At 57.5% G+C, this 14,251-nt stretch overlaps 2 protein-coding genes across 5 annotated transcripts in view; both read left to right on the plus strand.

Annotated features, from left to right (window-relative positions):
* The window catches only part of GUK1 (guanylate kinase 1), a 9,317-nt gene extending 4,766 nt beyond the window's left edge, over positions 1-4,551 (plus strand). For 3 of the 4 annotated variants that reach the window (XM_003803212.3, XM_012813632.2, XM_012813633.2), the window contains 7 exons: positions 1,858-1,971; positions 2,304-2,345; positions 2,715-2,811; positions 3,323-3,461; positions 3,539-3,623; positions 3,995-4,080; positions 4,239-4,551. In XM_003803212.3, coding sequence (XP_003803260.1) covers positions 1,858-1,971; positions 2,304-2,345; positions 2,715-2,811; positions 3,323-3,461; positions 3,539-3,623; positions 3,995-4,080; positions 4,239-4,274 — 599 coding nt within the window. In that variant the 3' untranslated portion in view covers positions 4,275-4,551. The remainder of the gene's footprint in view (positions 1-1,857; positions 1,972-2,303; positions 2,346-2,714; positions 2,812-3,322; positions 3,462-3,538; positions 3,624-3,994; positions 4,081-4,238) is intronic. The other variant, XM_023508868.1, reaches the window with a different exon arrangement.
* Positions 4,552-5,203: 652 nt separating this feature from the next.
* Positions 5,204-12,642, plus strand: GJC2 (gap junction protein gamma 2). The gene is made up of 2 exons (XM_003803198.2): positions 5,204-5,423; positions 11,229-12,642. Exon 2 carries the CDS (start codon positions 11,248-11,250, stop codon positions 12,547-12,549), a length of 1,302 nt encoding a protein of 433 aa, XP_003803246.1. The 5' UTR covers positions 5,204-5,423; positions 11,229-11,247; the 3' UTR covers positions 12,550-12,642.
* Positions 12,643-14,251: the final 1,609 nt, after the last annotated feature.

Here is a 14,251-nt window from a genome sequence, read left to right on the forward strand (position 1 = left end):
CATGGGGTGGCCAGGTGACCTGGGGAAGGGCCAGCTAAGTGAGGTGGTGGGAAGAGAAGTCACATAGGGTCTAGTCCTTGGGGTTGTCTGTCTTAGTAGCTTTCCTGGATTGAGTTGTTCAAAGCATTCAACCTGGCTCTGGTTTTTCTTTCTGAAAATTCACTGGTTTTTGTGAGATCTTTTAATATATGTGATCTCAGCAAATTAAGTAGTTATGCAACAACTGCTTACATATCCCAAGAACTGCCCACTTAACAAAAAAATTCCAGTATTCTCTGAAGAAGCAGGTAGAAGAGCTCATTCAATCTGGGAGGTTCTGGGGTCTCAGACTCATGTCTTGTGTGAATCAGACCCTAGGAGGAGTTTGCAGAGCTTGTGGGTGGAGAGAAGCCAAATGCCCTGAGATAGTGACCTCTGTGAGTGGGAAAGCTGGGTGTCCTGGGGGCCTGCGGTCAGGCTGAAACATGTTCTTGTGATAGGCAGGAAATAATGAATTTATTGCTTAGAGGAACACATGGACCTTTCAGTGGGTTCCCCTGGGTTCCCTTTTTCTCATGTGATTTTAGCAGGGGATCCATGTGTTTCTATAAATGGCATTTGTGGTATATATACTGGTGCCTGTGTGTGCAGCATGTGCACCACGCCCTACCTACCTGAGTTCAGACTGTGCCCTTGCTTGCAGTTGAGCCATGGCAGTGCTGCTTTTGTGAGATTACCTCATTGGCCTAAATTGGGGATTAGGAAGGTAACCTCAGGTCCTTCTCTGGCCATCGACTTCTCTGCCCCCAGACAGGAGGAAGCTATCCTAGGCCCCATCTGGTCCAAGGTGGAGCTTCTCCAACCCTCGCAATCCTCTGTACCCAGGCAGTGTACACCCCCAGATGCCGCCCCTGCATTGTGCACCCATCAGCTCATGTGGGCTGGGCCATCACAGCAGGCTCAGGTGTCAAGGGCAGGCAAAGCCTATTTCTTCCTGCACAGCCAAAGCCCAGAGCCGGTGGGTGGGGCTTGCTTCCCTGCAAGGGGATTTATTGCTCAGAAGGGCAGCCAGCAAGCCCTGCAGGGATTAGGGACTCAGCATCCCCAATCCTCAGTCCACCAGTCCAGACGTGCCTGGGTTAGTCACAGGTAGGCTATGTCCTTGCTGGAGAGGATCCCCCCTAGGGGAAGAGGGCCTGCTCAGAGGCCGGGCTTCAGGGAGGTAACACAGGGCTGGGGTGAGGTAGTTAGTGGGGGGCACAGGTGTTTGGGGCAGGCAGGTTCACACTGGGATTCCTGTAGGAAGCAGTGTTCTCTGGGAGGCTCTGGCAGAGCCTGGGGAAGGAACTCGGGTCTTGGATGTGCCCATCTCCCAGCGTCCCCTGCCCCTCACTGGCCTCTCAGCTCTTTCACCTGCTGTGTGGGCCTGGTTGCAGCTTCATCTTCCCTGTGGGGTTGGGAAGGTGGCCCTTAACTTCAATGGCAGCACAAGTGTCACAGAGTGGACCCAAGTCTGATGGGGGAGTTCCCAGAATGGGCTTATATTCAGCAGACTTTGAGGAGGATACACATATAGGGCATGGTTCCCAGGGACACAGGCAGGGATAGGAACACCTCCACACACATAGGAGCCAGCATCCAAGCCCCCATGGTGGTCTCAGGAGTCCCAATGAGGTGTAATCAGAGAGGACAGCATCCCTTGGGCCACTGATGCCTGAGAAAGCAGAAAGGATCAGTGGGAATGGGCCAAGAGCCCTGCAAATGTCCTCCTCCCCATGTGCTCAGTCTTTTTTTAGTTCATCCTATGTACAGGCCATGTTATCCCAGGAGCCCTCAATCTGCTGAAGCTACTGACTTTTGACCTTCTTCCCTGCCCAGGCATGTCCCGGCCCAGGCCTGTGGTGCTGAGTGGACCCTCGGGAGCTGGGAAAAGCACCTTGCTTAAGAAGCTATTCCAGGAGTATGGCAGCATCTTCGGATTCAGCGTGTCCCGTAAGTCCTTAGGAGAAAGGAGAAAGGGGAAGGGAGGTAAAGGGCTGTAGGAGACTGTCCCAGCATTGAGACCTCTCCTGCCCCACAGACATAGGCTGAGGGTCTGCCCTTTCTTTATTACCCTTTAAACCTCCTGTTTCTCCCCCCTCTTCAGGTGGGGTCAGGGTTGCGGTCTGTACTCCCTGCAGGGCCTTTTCTGGTCCCTGAACTTGCCCTTACTAGAGTGTGGTCTTTGTGCCCTCTGCTTTGTGGTCCTCATGCTGAGTAGACCATTGGGGGGACCTGAGTGGGAAGTTACAGCTTCCAGACAGCAGGTGACGTGTCTTTTTTAGATACCACGAGAGACCCCCGGCCTGGCGAGGAGAACGGCAAACGTGAGCTGGGCAGATGGGCTCAGGGCTTGGGCACAGCCAGTGGGTGGTGTGGAGGCCTATGGGTCCCCTGGCTCCTAGGCAGTGGGGCTGCCCCACCTGCATTATCAGCAACGCTTCAGGGGCTCAGCCTCCTCTTCTGTTTGATAGTGCCCACCTCCCCCATGGAACCTGGTGGTCTTAATTCACCTCACAATGAGAACAGACCCAGTGTCTGGCCCAGCCACTGGGTAGCATTTGTGAAGACCTCATAACTCTGCTGCCCAGCCTGGTTCTTGGGGAAGGGATGGCAGGTGTACTAGGGGAAGAGAGCTGGCCCTGGCTATGCCTGATTCCCTGGGCATCCTCTGGACAGTCCCTCCTCCTCTCCAGATTACTACTTTGTGACCAGAGAGGTGATGCAGCGTGACATTGCTGCTGGTGACTTCATTGAACATGCCGAGTTCTCTGGGAACCTGTACGGCACGAGGTAGGCCATGCTCTGGGCTGGCCCTGGGGTGGTTGTGAGTAGTGGCCAGTCCTCACCTGGGCCTGGGCTCATAGTTCTGTGAGCCCTGAGGCACATCCTCCCCATCTTCCAGGCATAGGGCCTCGAGCTCCTCCCGTGAGGCCACTGAGCCTGGCTGAGGGAGTGAATGGCTTGTTTATGCTGCCTTGTGCTGTCCTGGCAGGGTGAAGGGTGCATAGTGCACCTAGTGCTGGCTGTAGGTGCCATCCCGAGGGTTGTCAGTGGGGTTCTGCTCCCCCACAGGTGGGAGTGCACTACAGGGTGACCCTAGCAGGATGGGCTTGGATGCTATAGAAGGTACCCTGAATGCTAGGGCCTGGGAAGTCCTTGCCACTCCCGAGGGTGGGCCTTGTATAGAGGCATGGCCTGCAGGCTGGCAGGGAGTATCTGGGCCTCAGGCAGGCTCTTGGTGGCCTTGAGGGTACCCTAGTACTCCTGAGGATGTCTCCCACTGACCCACGCCCATCCTCAGCAAGGCAGCTGTGCAGGCGGTACAGGCCATGAACCGCATCTGCGTGCTAGATGTGGACCTACAGGGCGTGCGCAACATCAAGAAGACTGACCTTCGGCCCCTCTACATCTCCGTGCAGCCACCCTCGCTGGATGTGCTGGTGGGTGCCAGGCTGGGGAACCAGAGGGGCTGAGGGCCTCACCCAGGGCTGTTGACCAGGCCTCGCCTGCCTTGTAGGAGCAGCGGCTGCGGCAGCGCAACACAGAGACAGAGGAGAGCCTGGCGAAGCGGATGGCCGCTGCCCGGGCCGACATGGAGAGCAGTGAGTGCCCAGAGTGTCCTGGAAGGTCCCCAGTCTCCCCTCTTAACCGGGGCCCCTCTCCTCCCACCTGGGGAGCATCAGGCCTTCTCCTGTGTGTTTCCTTCCCGTTGCCTGGGTGAAGAGGATGTTTAAATGTCCACCTTACATGACAACAGGAGCCCTGGCCAGATGCCTAGACAAGGCCAGCCAAGCCTGGTGGGGTGTGGGTATTTAGGATCTGGGGCCCAGGGCCTCCCACAGGACACAGCCCTTCCCAGCCCTGTGCAGACCCTGTCTGTGGCTTGGACAGCATTGGTGATGGGGTCAGACCCAGGTGGTTAGTGCAGGCAATCATGTGGTAGCTGTGTCCCTGACCTCCCCCCAACCCTCAGGCAAGGAGCCGGGCCTATTTGACTTGATCATTATCAACGATGACCTGGACACAGCCTACGCAGAGCTGAAGGAGGCATTGTCCGAGGTGGGCTATGCCCCCGCCCTGCCTGAGCTCCATCTTCCTGTCTACTCAAGCCTATGGGGCTTCCCCAGTGCCCCTTTGCCCTGCCATGGAGGGAGGACTGGAGGCCCTGCCCATTCTGAGTTCTGGTCTCTCCAACCCCCTTTCTTTCTCCCTGGCAGGAAATTAAGAAAGCCCAGGGGACCAACTGTACCTGATGAGGCCTGCTCTTGGAATCAGGCGCCTTCTGTGCCTGCCCCTCCTGGGATCCACATAGAACCAGGGTGAATGCATGGAGCTGCCCCTTTGGAGGGCCCCACAGCCCCTCTGAGCCCTCAGTCAATGCCTGGGGTGGAGGGGTGCCACCCACCTGGCCTGCCATGGTCAGAGGGTCCTGGGTGCCCCTACCCTGCCCCCCAGGCTGTTCTCTCTTTGTCCTTCCTGCTGGAACCAGGACTGACATTCTAATAAATTAATGTTGGGTTGGAGTGTCCACGAGTGAGTGGAGCATGGTCTTGAGGGGGCTAGACTTCCAGGCCCTGACAGCTCACAAAGCCAGCATGTCTAGTAGGGTGGCCACATGGGCTCTGCCCAGGCCTGTGCTGGCTCCTGGCTGCCTAGGGAATCTTTGTCAGTCAGTGTCCCTGGTGCAGGGAGATGTCCAGGGGGCGCAGCAAGGCCATTCCCAACCTGCCTGGTGGGCTGCTCAGGGCTGGGAGTGGGGCTGGTGAAGGCTAGCCCTGAGTTGTCCAGGACACACTAGGTACATGAGGGGCTGCATGGGGGGAGAGAGACTGAGACTGCAGGAGCAGGCCCTGCCTCCCCAAGGTTCCAGGAGAAGCCAGCCCTGGCCAGGGTCCCTGGGGGCAGGTGGGAAGGAGCTGCTCAGTCATGTCCCTCCTGGAGCACTGCACCCCCCCACCCCCACCCTCGCACCCAGTGTTAGCCCCAGCCCTGGTCAGAGCCCAGGTTGGTAGCCACCGGGGAAGGCCACAGGCAGGGAACCCAGGCGGAAGTAGTTGGAGAGAACAAGCAGTCCTGGGCTGTGTCCAAAAGCCCAGACTTCTGGAAGACGCCTAGGCTGAGAAGTGGAGGAGGGGCGGGTACAGGAGCTTCCGCTGGGGGACCAGAGCAGCCAGAGGCTGCCTGGGAGGGCTGTCTCTGCTGCTCTGCCCCCAGAGACAATCAGGGATTCAGGCCCTGAAGCCAGGGGGGAACAATGGGGCCCTTGAGTGCCCCTCCCCCAGCCCCCATTGTGCTTGGTGGTGAGAGGTGGCCCTGGCCCTGCTGCACATCCTCGGGGAGGATCAGCATCTGCACAGGTGGAAGGGCTCAGAGACAGACGCACATTTCCTGGCCTGGAGAAGGTAGGGCCCCATGGGGCAGGGAGGGTCGCCCTCTGGCCCAGGAAGCAGTCTCTTCCCTGCACCCGACCAGCCCTTAGGCCCCACAGGGAGCTAGGGGGCCCTGGGAGGACTAGGCTAGTGGGGTGGAAAGCCCCACCAAGGCTCTTCTTCTCCGTACTGTCTGTCTACCTTAGTCCAACTGCCTTCATGGGCAGGGGCTGACTAGCTGGATGTCAGGGCAAGACCTATGGGTAGCAGGGAGCTGGATTCAAAAGTCTGGGGGTCCCAGGAGCTCCTCAGAGCCAGCTGGTATGTGGGGGGACATGCCCCGTACCTTCTCCAGCAGCTGGGGCCCCTCAGGCCAAGTTAGGGCCAGCCCATCCACACCAGCCAGCTGCAGGGTGTCCAGAGGTAGGAGGGACCCAGCCCTCTACTGTTACCTGGGTGGCTGATGTTCAGGGGTATGACAAAGGGGTGGTGATGCTAGGAACACAGGAGGCCCCCCAGGGTTGCTGCATGGGGGAGGCATGGCCGCCCAGACCCTGCAGTGTGCTCCAATTCCAAGTCTGGTTAAAGTTGGACACAGGCTGCTGGCATAGGGGTGGAGGTGTGGGGAGAGTTGTGGATGCAGGTCCCCTCCACTCCAAGGTGGAAACAATCCCTAGTTTCCAAGGCTACCACTTCTATGCCTACTTGGGGCTGCCTTGGGCATGGGGCCCAAGGAAGGCAGCAGGCAGGTCCCCTAGACAGACTTGGCAATGTGTGGGTGCTCATGAGTGGACAAGGGCAGTGCAGTGCCCACCGTGTACTTGGTCCCCTCATGATCAGGGAGGATTAAGGTCTCAGAGAAGGGTCCCTACTGGACCCTTGCCTGGAGTCCTAAGCACTAGGATGCCCTGGCTTGCAGCCACACCTAAGCAGCAGGAAGGCAGAGGCCCAGCCCTGTCCACCCCCGCCAGAGGGCCGAAGTGGGAAGGAAATACCTGGGCAGAGACCCTGACCCCACAAGCTGCAGGCGGGGGTAGGGGGTGGTATCTGGTTTTCTACCCACCCTTATCCAGACCCAGGGTGGGTTGGGCTTCAGTGGGAGAAGGCCTTGGGTGGGCCTGGTCACCCCTGGTGCCTGGACTACCTGTGGCCGGCGGGGCACAGGGTTTGTAGACAGGCAACTTCGGCCTGTGCAATCAGAGCAGCTCCAGCTCCAGCCTGGGTGAAAAAGAAGGCTGAGGCTCTGCCTGCGCTACCAGCACAGGACATCCAGCCTGGCCAGGGCAGACCCATGCCTGATGACCCAAACCAGGCGTCCTCAAACTACGGCCCGAGGGCCACATGCGGCCCTCCTAGGACATTTATCTGGCCTGCCGAGTGTTTTTGCCACCACTGCCTGTCCTACTTAGCAGCCGACTCATCCCGGGGCCTGCAGTCTGGCTCTCTGAGGGACAGTGAACTGGCTCCCTGTTTAAAAAGTTTGAGGACCCCTGACCCAAACAGTTGGCAAGCTCCAGTGGGTGCTGTGACAACCAGGACTAGGCTTAGAGGCTATGAACTCAAACCCCTTTCACTGTGACACCCTGCCCCTCACTCCGATACCCTTGTCCTGACACACTTAACAGCCTCACCCTGATGCCCTAACGCTCCACTCTTACACACTAGTGCTTCACTCTTACCCATGACACACTCACCCTTCTGACACATGCACCCTTCATTTGGGCACAATCACTACCCTTATGGCCTCACTCAGACCCTCACCCTACCACACCCATCACTGACACCCTCGCCTCCTACTCTGACACACCCCCACTCTAAACATCTCATCCCTCTGACACACTGACACACTCCTCACTCTTATGCCCTGACTCGTCACTGACATACCTTCCACATTGACTCCCAACTCTGAGGCAGTCACCTCTTACTCTGAGATACTCCTCACTCCGACAACCTCCCCTGACACGCCCTCTGACCACCTCACCCCTTTTTCTGACACCCTCAAATCATTACTCTGTCACTCCTCTTTCATCCTGGCACTCCCATCCTTCACTCTGACCCCTACTCTGACACCATCAAATCTTCACTCTGACATATCCTTCATCCCAACACCCTCACCCTTCACTCTCAACACCCCTCACTTGGACACGCTCACCCCCACTCTAACACCTTCAAATTCTCGCTCTGACACACCCCCATCACTCTGACACCCTTACTCCCCACTATGACACAACCCTCTGACACCTTCAACTGCCACTCTATACACCCCTCACCCCTTAGTCTGACACCCTCACCCTGATGTGCTCTTTCCCCCCCCAGACAGACATCCTCAACCACCACTGTGAGACCTCCTTCTTTGTTCCTCAGTGAGCACTGTCCCTGTACCACATCCCATAGACCTGCCCCACCCCACCCCCAGCCTTCCCACACCTGTGTCTGACCCTGCCTGGGCACTTTGAGGCCTAGGGCAACAGGGGCCTGGGTATACCTCCTTTAGTGCCCCCATGTTACTCCACCTGGGCCACCTGGCCCCTTCTAGCCCTGGCTGAGCTAAAGTTTCTCCCCAGCAGGCCCTGTGTTGGCTACACTAAGGCATAGCTGGGCATGAGGTGCCTTTGCATAAAGTGGTCTACCGCATATGGACAGTCTGTACACTTGGGCCTGGCTCTGTGGCGAGCATCTGTCTCTTCCCCCTTCCTCCTACAGGTGCCTATGCAGCCCTGGGCAGCTATATATACATATTAAGACTCATCATAAATAAGCTATTTATTTTAGAACACTATTAGATTTACAGAAAAATTGTGAGAGTAATTCCCATTGGCCCCATGCCCAGTTTTCCCCAGGGGTGGTCTCCCCCATCCCTCTGGTGCAGAGGCAGCCTGCAGCCAGGGGCGGGGAGTCAACCCTCCCCCTTTCCAGCTTGGAGTATCTGAGGAAATGGGAATTCCTTTGCATGGGGAGTGGCCTCCTCTACCCCAAATGGTTTGTTATTCAATCACTTTACTGTGAGTTCTCATCTATAACTCAATCTGGAATCTAGAATACCACTTGATTTTGTTGCTCAGATTGACAAAGCTTCAGCCACTGAGGACTCTTCCAGTTGTCCCATGTGCCTTTGATGCAGCCCTATCAGTTGAGTGTGTACGTACTTATGAGCATGCAGATATGTGTGTGCATGTCGTGTGTGTGGAAATGTGTAGATGTGCCTGAATGTGTGCTTGAGCACATCCCTCCTCTCTGATACTATGGTTTGCTATGAAGAAGAATTTGCAATGCGTAACACAAGTATTCCCTGCTCTAGCACTAGCTGAGGATTCCTGGTTCTTTTTATTGGGAGTGGAGTAAGGAGCCAAGACGTGGGATCCAGATTGGTTCTTCCTCCTAGGGTATTTTTGCATGTTGGCCCATTCAGGTGGCAAAGCACAGACTATACACACACACACACATACATACATATACATGTATACACACACACATATGTATATATCCCCACATGTATCCACATAGCTAGATATATTCTCCATGAAGCCACCCACATACTTGAGAAACACATCTGAGTGTTATCACATGGGACATTTGCAAGCTGCCAGCTTGTGGGTGTGAGCAGTCTGGAGAAGGGCTGGGAGTGGGTATGTGCAAAGCAAGACAAGGGGGTGTCTGCAGCCTGGCTTAGAACTGGGGACATGGTACCTGGTGCTGGGTGCATCCTTGGCATTTGTCCCAGTTGGGAGGGCAAGCCACAGGAGGTGGGCATTCCAAGGCTCCTCTGGCTGGAGTCCCTCACCATGAGGTTCACAGAGATGAAGGAAGGAGTGAAGGAGAGGGTTCAGGGTTTGCTGATGGACTAGATGGGGTCCAGAATAAAGTCCCTGGGATGGGAAGGCCACTCTGGAGGTGAGATTGGTGCTTGGGTCTTACCCTCTGGAGTTAGAGGTGTCTGCTGGGTATTCAGGTGCTAAGGTGTCAGGAGGCAGGTGGGCCCTAGAGGGAGTTTCAGGGTAGAGGTGTGGATATGGGAGTCTCCAACCCCATGTGATGCCCTAAAACCAGGGCCTAGGCTCCTTTAGGCCATTCCCAGGACCGGCTGCATTTGGAACCATGTGTGCATGGGTGATACCTACCCCACAGGGTCACCCCTTAAACCCTAGGGCACAGTCAGCCCAGGCCTTAAGCCACAGCAGGCCTCAAAAGTCAATTGCTCACACTTCTCCTTAGCTCCACATTCAGTGGTGTCAATCAGTAATCACATTTGTGTGGCACCTCTCAGAGCCACACACACATTCACATATGCAGTCACACACATGCATAGCACATGAGTTTGCATGCATGTGTGTCTGTATTTGCTCAAAGTGCATGTGTACATGCATTTGTAGATGTGGGTATACATGTCTGTGAGTGCATGTGTGCTACACACATGTGCATACACGGTGCTTATTAGTATGTACATGTCTGTGCATGTGTGGGTGTGCTGTGTGTTTGCATGTGTGCATATATATAGGTGTATCTGAGTGCCTATGAATCTGTGTGTCTGTGTGACTGTATGTGTGGGTATGTCTCCACACATGTGCCAGTATGTATATGTGTGATGGCATATGTTAGCCTGCATCTGTGTGTATGCACATGTTGAGTGTGCACATTACTCTGAGGGCCACTGTTCAGATGTGAGGAAGCAGGGCCACTTCCCCAGGAACCCCGGCTGCCCCCTCTTCCTGACCTGGGTGGGGAGGCCGAACCACATAAAAAGGCCGGGAGCTGCTGCTGCTGCTGTTGCTGCTGCTGGTCTCACACCTGCTGGCCACTGCCTCCCAGTTGGGTCCAGGAGGGAGGGGGCAGAGGCGTAGGTTGCTCAGGGGTCTCCTGCCCCAGGTTGCCCAGAAGCAGGTACTGGCTGTGGGGTGGCTTCATGGAGGGTGCTGGGCAGGGGGAGCTGTGGGTCATTCTCCCCTCCTTGGAGTGTGCTGTCCTGCCACAGAGTCTACCCCCTGGCACACACCCATCCAGGGTTTGGTTGGTCTGTGGCACGGTTGTCTCTGGGGGCTGCAAATGTCCCCGAATGGCTATGCAGTACTGTGTCTGGACCCTCACTGGACACCATACCTCCTGGACAGGTGCCCACCCTCTTCCTACCCCTCAGCTGGGGGCAGTCTAGGTGTGGACCTTGGAGGACCAGGAGCCAGCAGCCCTGGTGCAATTGGACCTCCAGGGGACTCAGGGAGGATGAAAGTCCTTTGTGGAGGCAAAGGGACACCAGTGTGCTGTGCAGGGTGTGGAGGAAGACAAGGCAGGGCTGCTGGGGACTGGGGGCCAGTGGTACTGCAGGTATGGGAGGCTGGGTAGTTGGGGCTGGAAGGGCTAGGAGGGCGTGGTGGGCTAGGCAAGCTGGAGGGAGACCCTGCATGCTGGGAATGTGACCTGGAGGGACCCTCTCTGGAGACCTAGCTGTAGCTGGAGGGTAGGATGAAGGGGTCATGGGTGCAGCAGCAGGTGAGACTGCCTAACATCCCCCAGGACTCTAAGTGGGGCTGGCCTGGATTTCCTCATCTGGTTCAGGAAGGCAGTTCCTAGGCTCTGTGACTCTTGGGGGCTGTCCCAGAGCTGGTGCTGAGCTTCCCTGAGAGGGGGTCTACGGGAGAGCCAGAGGGGCAAGGGCACCCCTCCTGCTGCACCCATGGGCAAAAGGAGGAACCGGGTGGTGGCTTCCCGTCCCTTGGGGGTGGTGAGCTCCCCTTCACCAGAGGTGAGTAAGCCGCGGCGCTAGCTTGGAGTAGAGCGGCTTCTCAGTGGCCCTGGCCTACCCTCCTGGGCAGAAAGCCCTGATGACTCTGCCACACGTCCCCATAGGTCCCGCCCGCCTGCCCCTATGACCAACATGAGCTGGAGCTTCCTGACGCGGCTGCTGGAGGAGATCCACAACCACTCCACCTTTGTGGGCAAGGTGTGGCTCACGGTGCTCGTGGTATTCCGCATAGTGCTGACCGCCGTGGGCGGTGAGTCCATCTACTCCGACGAGCAGGCCAAGTTTACCTGCAACACGCGGCAGCCAGGCTGCGACAATGTCTGCTACGACGCCTTCGCGCCTCTGTCGCACGTGCGGTTCTGGGTCTTCCAGATCGTGGTCATCTCCACGCCTTCAGTCATGTACTTGGGTTACGCTGTCCACCGCCTGGCCCGCGCGTCGGAGCAGGAGAGGCGCCGAGCCCTTCGCCGCCGCTCTGCGCCCCGCCGCGGGCCCCGGGCACAGCTGTCGCCTGCTCACTGGCCCGAGCCCGGAGACCTGGGCGAGGAAGAGCCTATGCTGGGTCTGGGTGAGGAGGAGGAAGAGGAAGAGCCGGGCACAGCTGAGGGTACAGGGGAGGACGGAGAGGAGGTGGGCGCTAAGGGGGCCAGCGCGGACGGCAAGGCGGCGGGAGTCCCAGGCCCTGCTGGGCAGCACGACGGGCGGAGGCGCATCCAGCGGGAGGGGCTGATGCGCGTGTATGTAGCCCAACTGGTGGCCAGGGCGGCCTTTGAAGTGGCCTTCCTGGTGGGCCAGTACCTGCTATATGGTTTTGAGGTGCGGCCCTTCTTCGCGTGCAGCCGCCAGCCCTGCCCGCACGTGGTGGACTGCTTTGTGTCGCGACCCACCGAAAAGACAGTTTTCTTGCTGGTCATGTACGTAGTCAGCTGCCTGTGCCTCCTGCTTAATCTCTGTGAGATGGCGCACTTAGGCCTGGGCAGCGCGCAGGACGCGGTGCGCGGCCGCCGCGGCGCTGGGGTCCCCGCACCCGCCCCCACGCCGCGGCCCCCGCCCTGTGCTTTTCCCGCCGCAGCCGGAGGGTTAGCCTGCCCGCCTGACTACAGCCTTGTGGTGCGGGCGGCTGAGCGCGCGCGGGCGCACGACCAGAACCTGGCCAACCTGGCCCTGCAGGCACTGCGCGACGGGGCGCCGGCCGGGGACCACGACCAGGACAGCCCGCCCTGTGCCTCGGGGCTCCCAGCGGCCTCCCGGGGGCCCCCCAGGGCAGGCGCCCCCGCGTCCGGGTCTGGCAGCGCCACATCTGGGGGCACTGTCGGGGAGCAGGGCCGGTCAGGGGCACATGATCGGCCTGGTGCCAAGCCCAAGGCCGGCTCTGAGAAGGGCAGCGCCAGCAGCAGGGAGGGGAAGACCACCGTGTGGATCTGAGATTGGGGCCCCGGGGCATGGGCCTAAATCGGGCTTCCTTAAGGACCAACAGGCTTCCTTCTCACCATGGCCTCAGGACGACCTCTGCCTCAAGAAGGGTGGGGGTTAGAGGTTGCCCTGGGTCAGAAAGAATGGGGAAGGGACCTGGGGGCACAAGGGTCCTTGGCTCTGGCCACCAGGTGGGCCACTACAGGCGCATCACTTCAGAGGGGGTTGTGCTGGTCCTACTCCCTGCAGCTGGGCTCCTTCCCCAGCACCCTGAGCCCACATTCTGGTTCCTGCAGGGAAGGAGTAAACAACCTCCTCCCAAACAAGGGAGGTCAGGAGCACCAGAGCCCCTGTCTGCACCCACTCCCAGTTCCCTGCTGGAGATGGAGGCCCTAGAGAAGGGCCTGAGGTGCACAGGACCACCCTTCTCTCTGAGCTTTGATGCCTGGCAGACCCTTCCTCTGGGATACACTTGAGGTTCTGCCAAGATGTCCACCACACCTTGCATATTGGACTAGGGAAGTGGCAGTCAGGGGCTGTCGACCCTGCTGGGAGAAAGGGACTCTAGCTTTCCTGCCCATGGCCTCTCTGCCCTCTTCCCTAATTCAAACCTAGCATCCAGAGAAAAAGATTAAATAAAACTAACTTTTGTTTACAACCTTATGTGTGTAAGTGTGTGTGGCTATGCATGCTTGTGTATGTGACTGGATGCATGCATATGTGCATGTCTGTGTTTATGTGTGTGAGCATGCATGTGAGTGCATGTCTACTATGGACTAAAGGAGACACAGGGCAAGGAGAGGAGACTCCTCTCCAGGAATAGGCTAGGAGCAAGGCTAAGCCCCTGCAGCTTGTCAGACAATACACCCATGCCACTTGGTGCCAGGCAGGGTGCTAGGGCCAGGGGTATGGGTGGAGCACACCAACAGTGAGAAATAAAGAATAGGCTCAGAGTCCAAGGTTGGCCTGCAGCTCAGTGGTTGGACAGTTGTCTCACGACCTGGTGTTATTGGGATGTTGGCCTGGAGTATGCATTGGCAGCTTTGGTGAGGGGTAGAGGGGGCATGGTAGGCTGCCTACAAGGAGCCCTCTCACTGTGGACTCCAGGTGATTTGTTTCTCCAGCTTCCCTGAGGCCCAGAGCACTGCAACAGCCTTTCCTGAAATGCAAAGGCATTCCTCTCTCTCTGGTGTCCCTGGCTCAATACACAAGCCCAGGCTGAGCCTGGACTCTTACCTTAGCCTGCCTCTGGTCAGATGCTACCTGCAGACTGAGTTCCCTCCTTTCTGGGGGGACTGCCTGGCTGATGTCCACAGAGTCATGGCTAGGATGCTGGGAGTGGGACCTCAGGGACAGAAAACAAATATCAAGCCTGAGCAGGTGTCCACCCCAGTGGAGCTGCACCACCAGCCTCCCTGATAGGAAAGGGTCCATGTTACTGACCATCCTTGCATTTGAAGCTGTGCTGCTGCTGGGGCTTCCATTTTGTCCAGCCATGCAGGGCATCTAGGCACAGCTCACTCTTCTTTTACCTTCTGGTTCCATTCAGGCCTTTGAGAAAGCTTAGTCTTTGTTTTTATTTTTTATTTTTTTATTTTTTTATTTTATTTTATTTTATTTTTTTGAGACAGAGCCTCAAGCTGTCCCCCTGGGTAGAGTGCCGTGGCATTACAGCTCACAGCAACCTCCAACTCCTGGGCTCAAGCGAGTCTCC

Source organism: Otolemur garnettii, unplaced genomic scaffold (genome assembly GCF_000181295.1).
Source record: "Otolemur garnettii isolate 467f Iridium unplaced genomic scaffold, OtoGar3 scaffold00285, whole genome shotgun sequence".
In the NCBI taxonomy this organism is placed as follows: Eukaryota; Metazoa; Chordata; class Mammalia; order Primates; family Galagidae; genus Otolemur; species Otolemur garnettii.

Excerpts from the sequence above, each read along its gene's own strand:
- GJC2 (XM_003803198.2), top strand. The coding sequence starts at position 11,248 with ATGACCAACATGAGCTGGAGCTTCCTGACGCGGCTGCTGGAGGAGATC.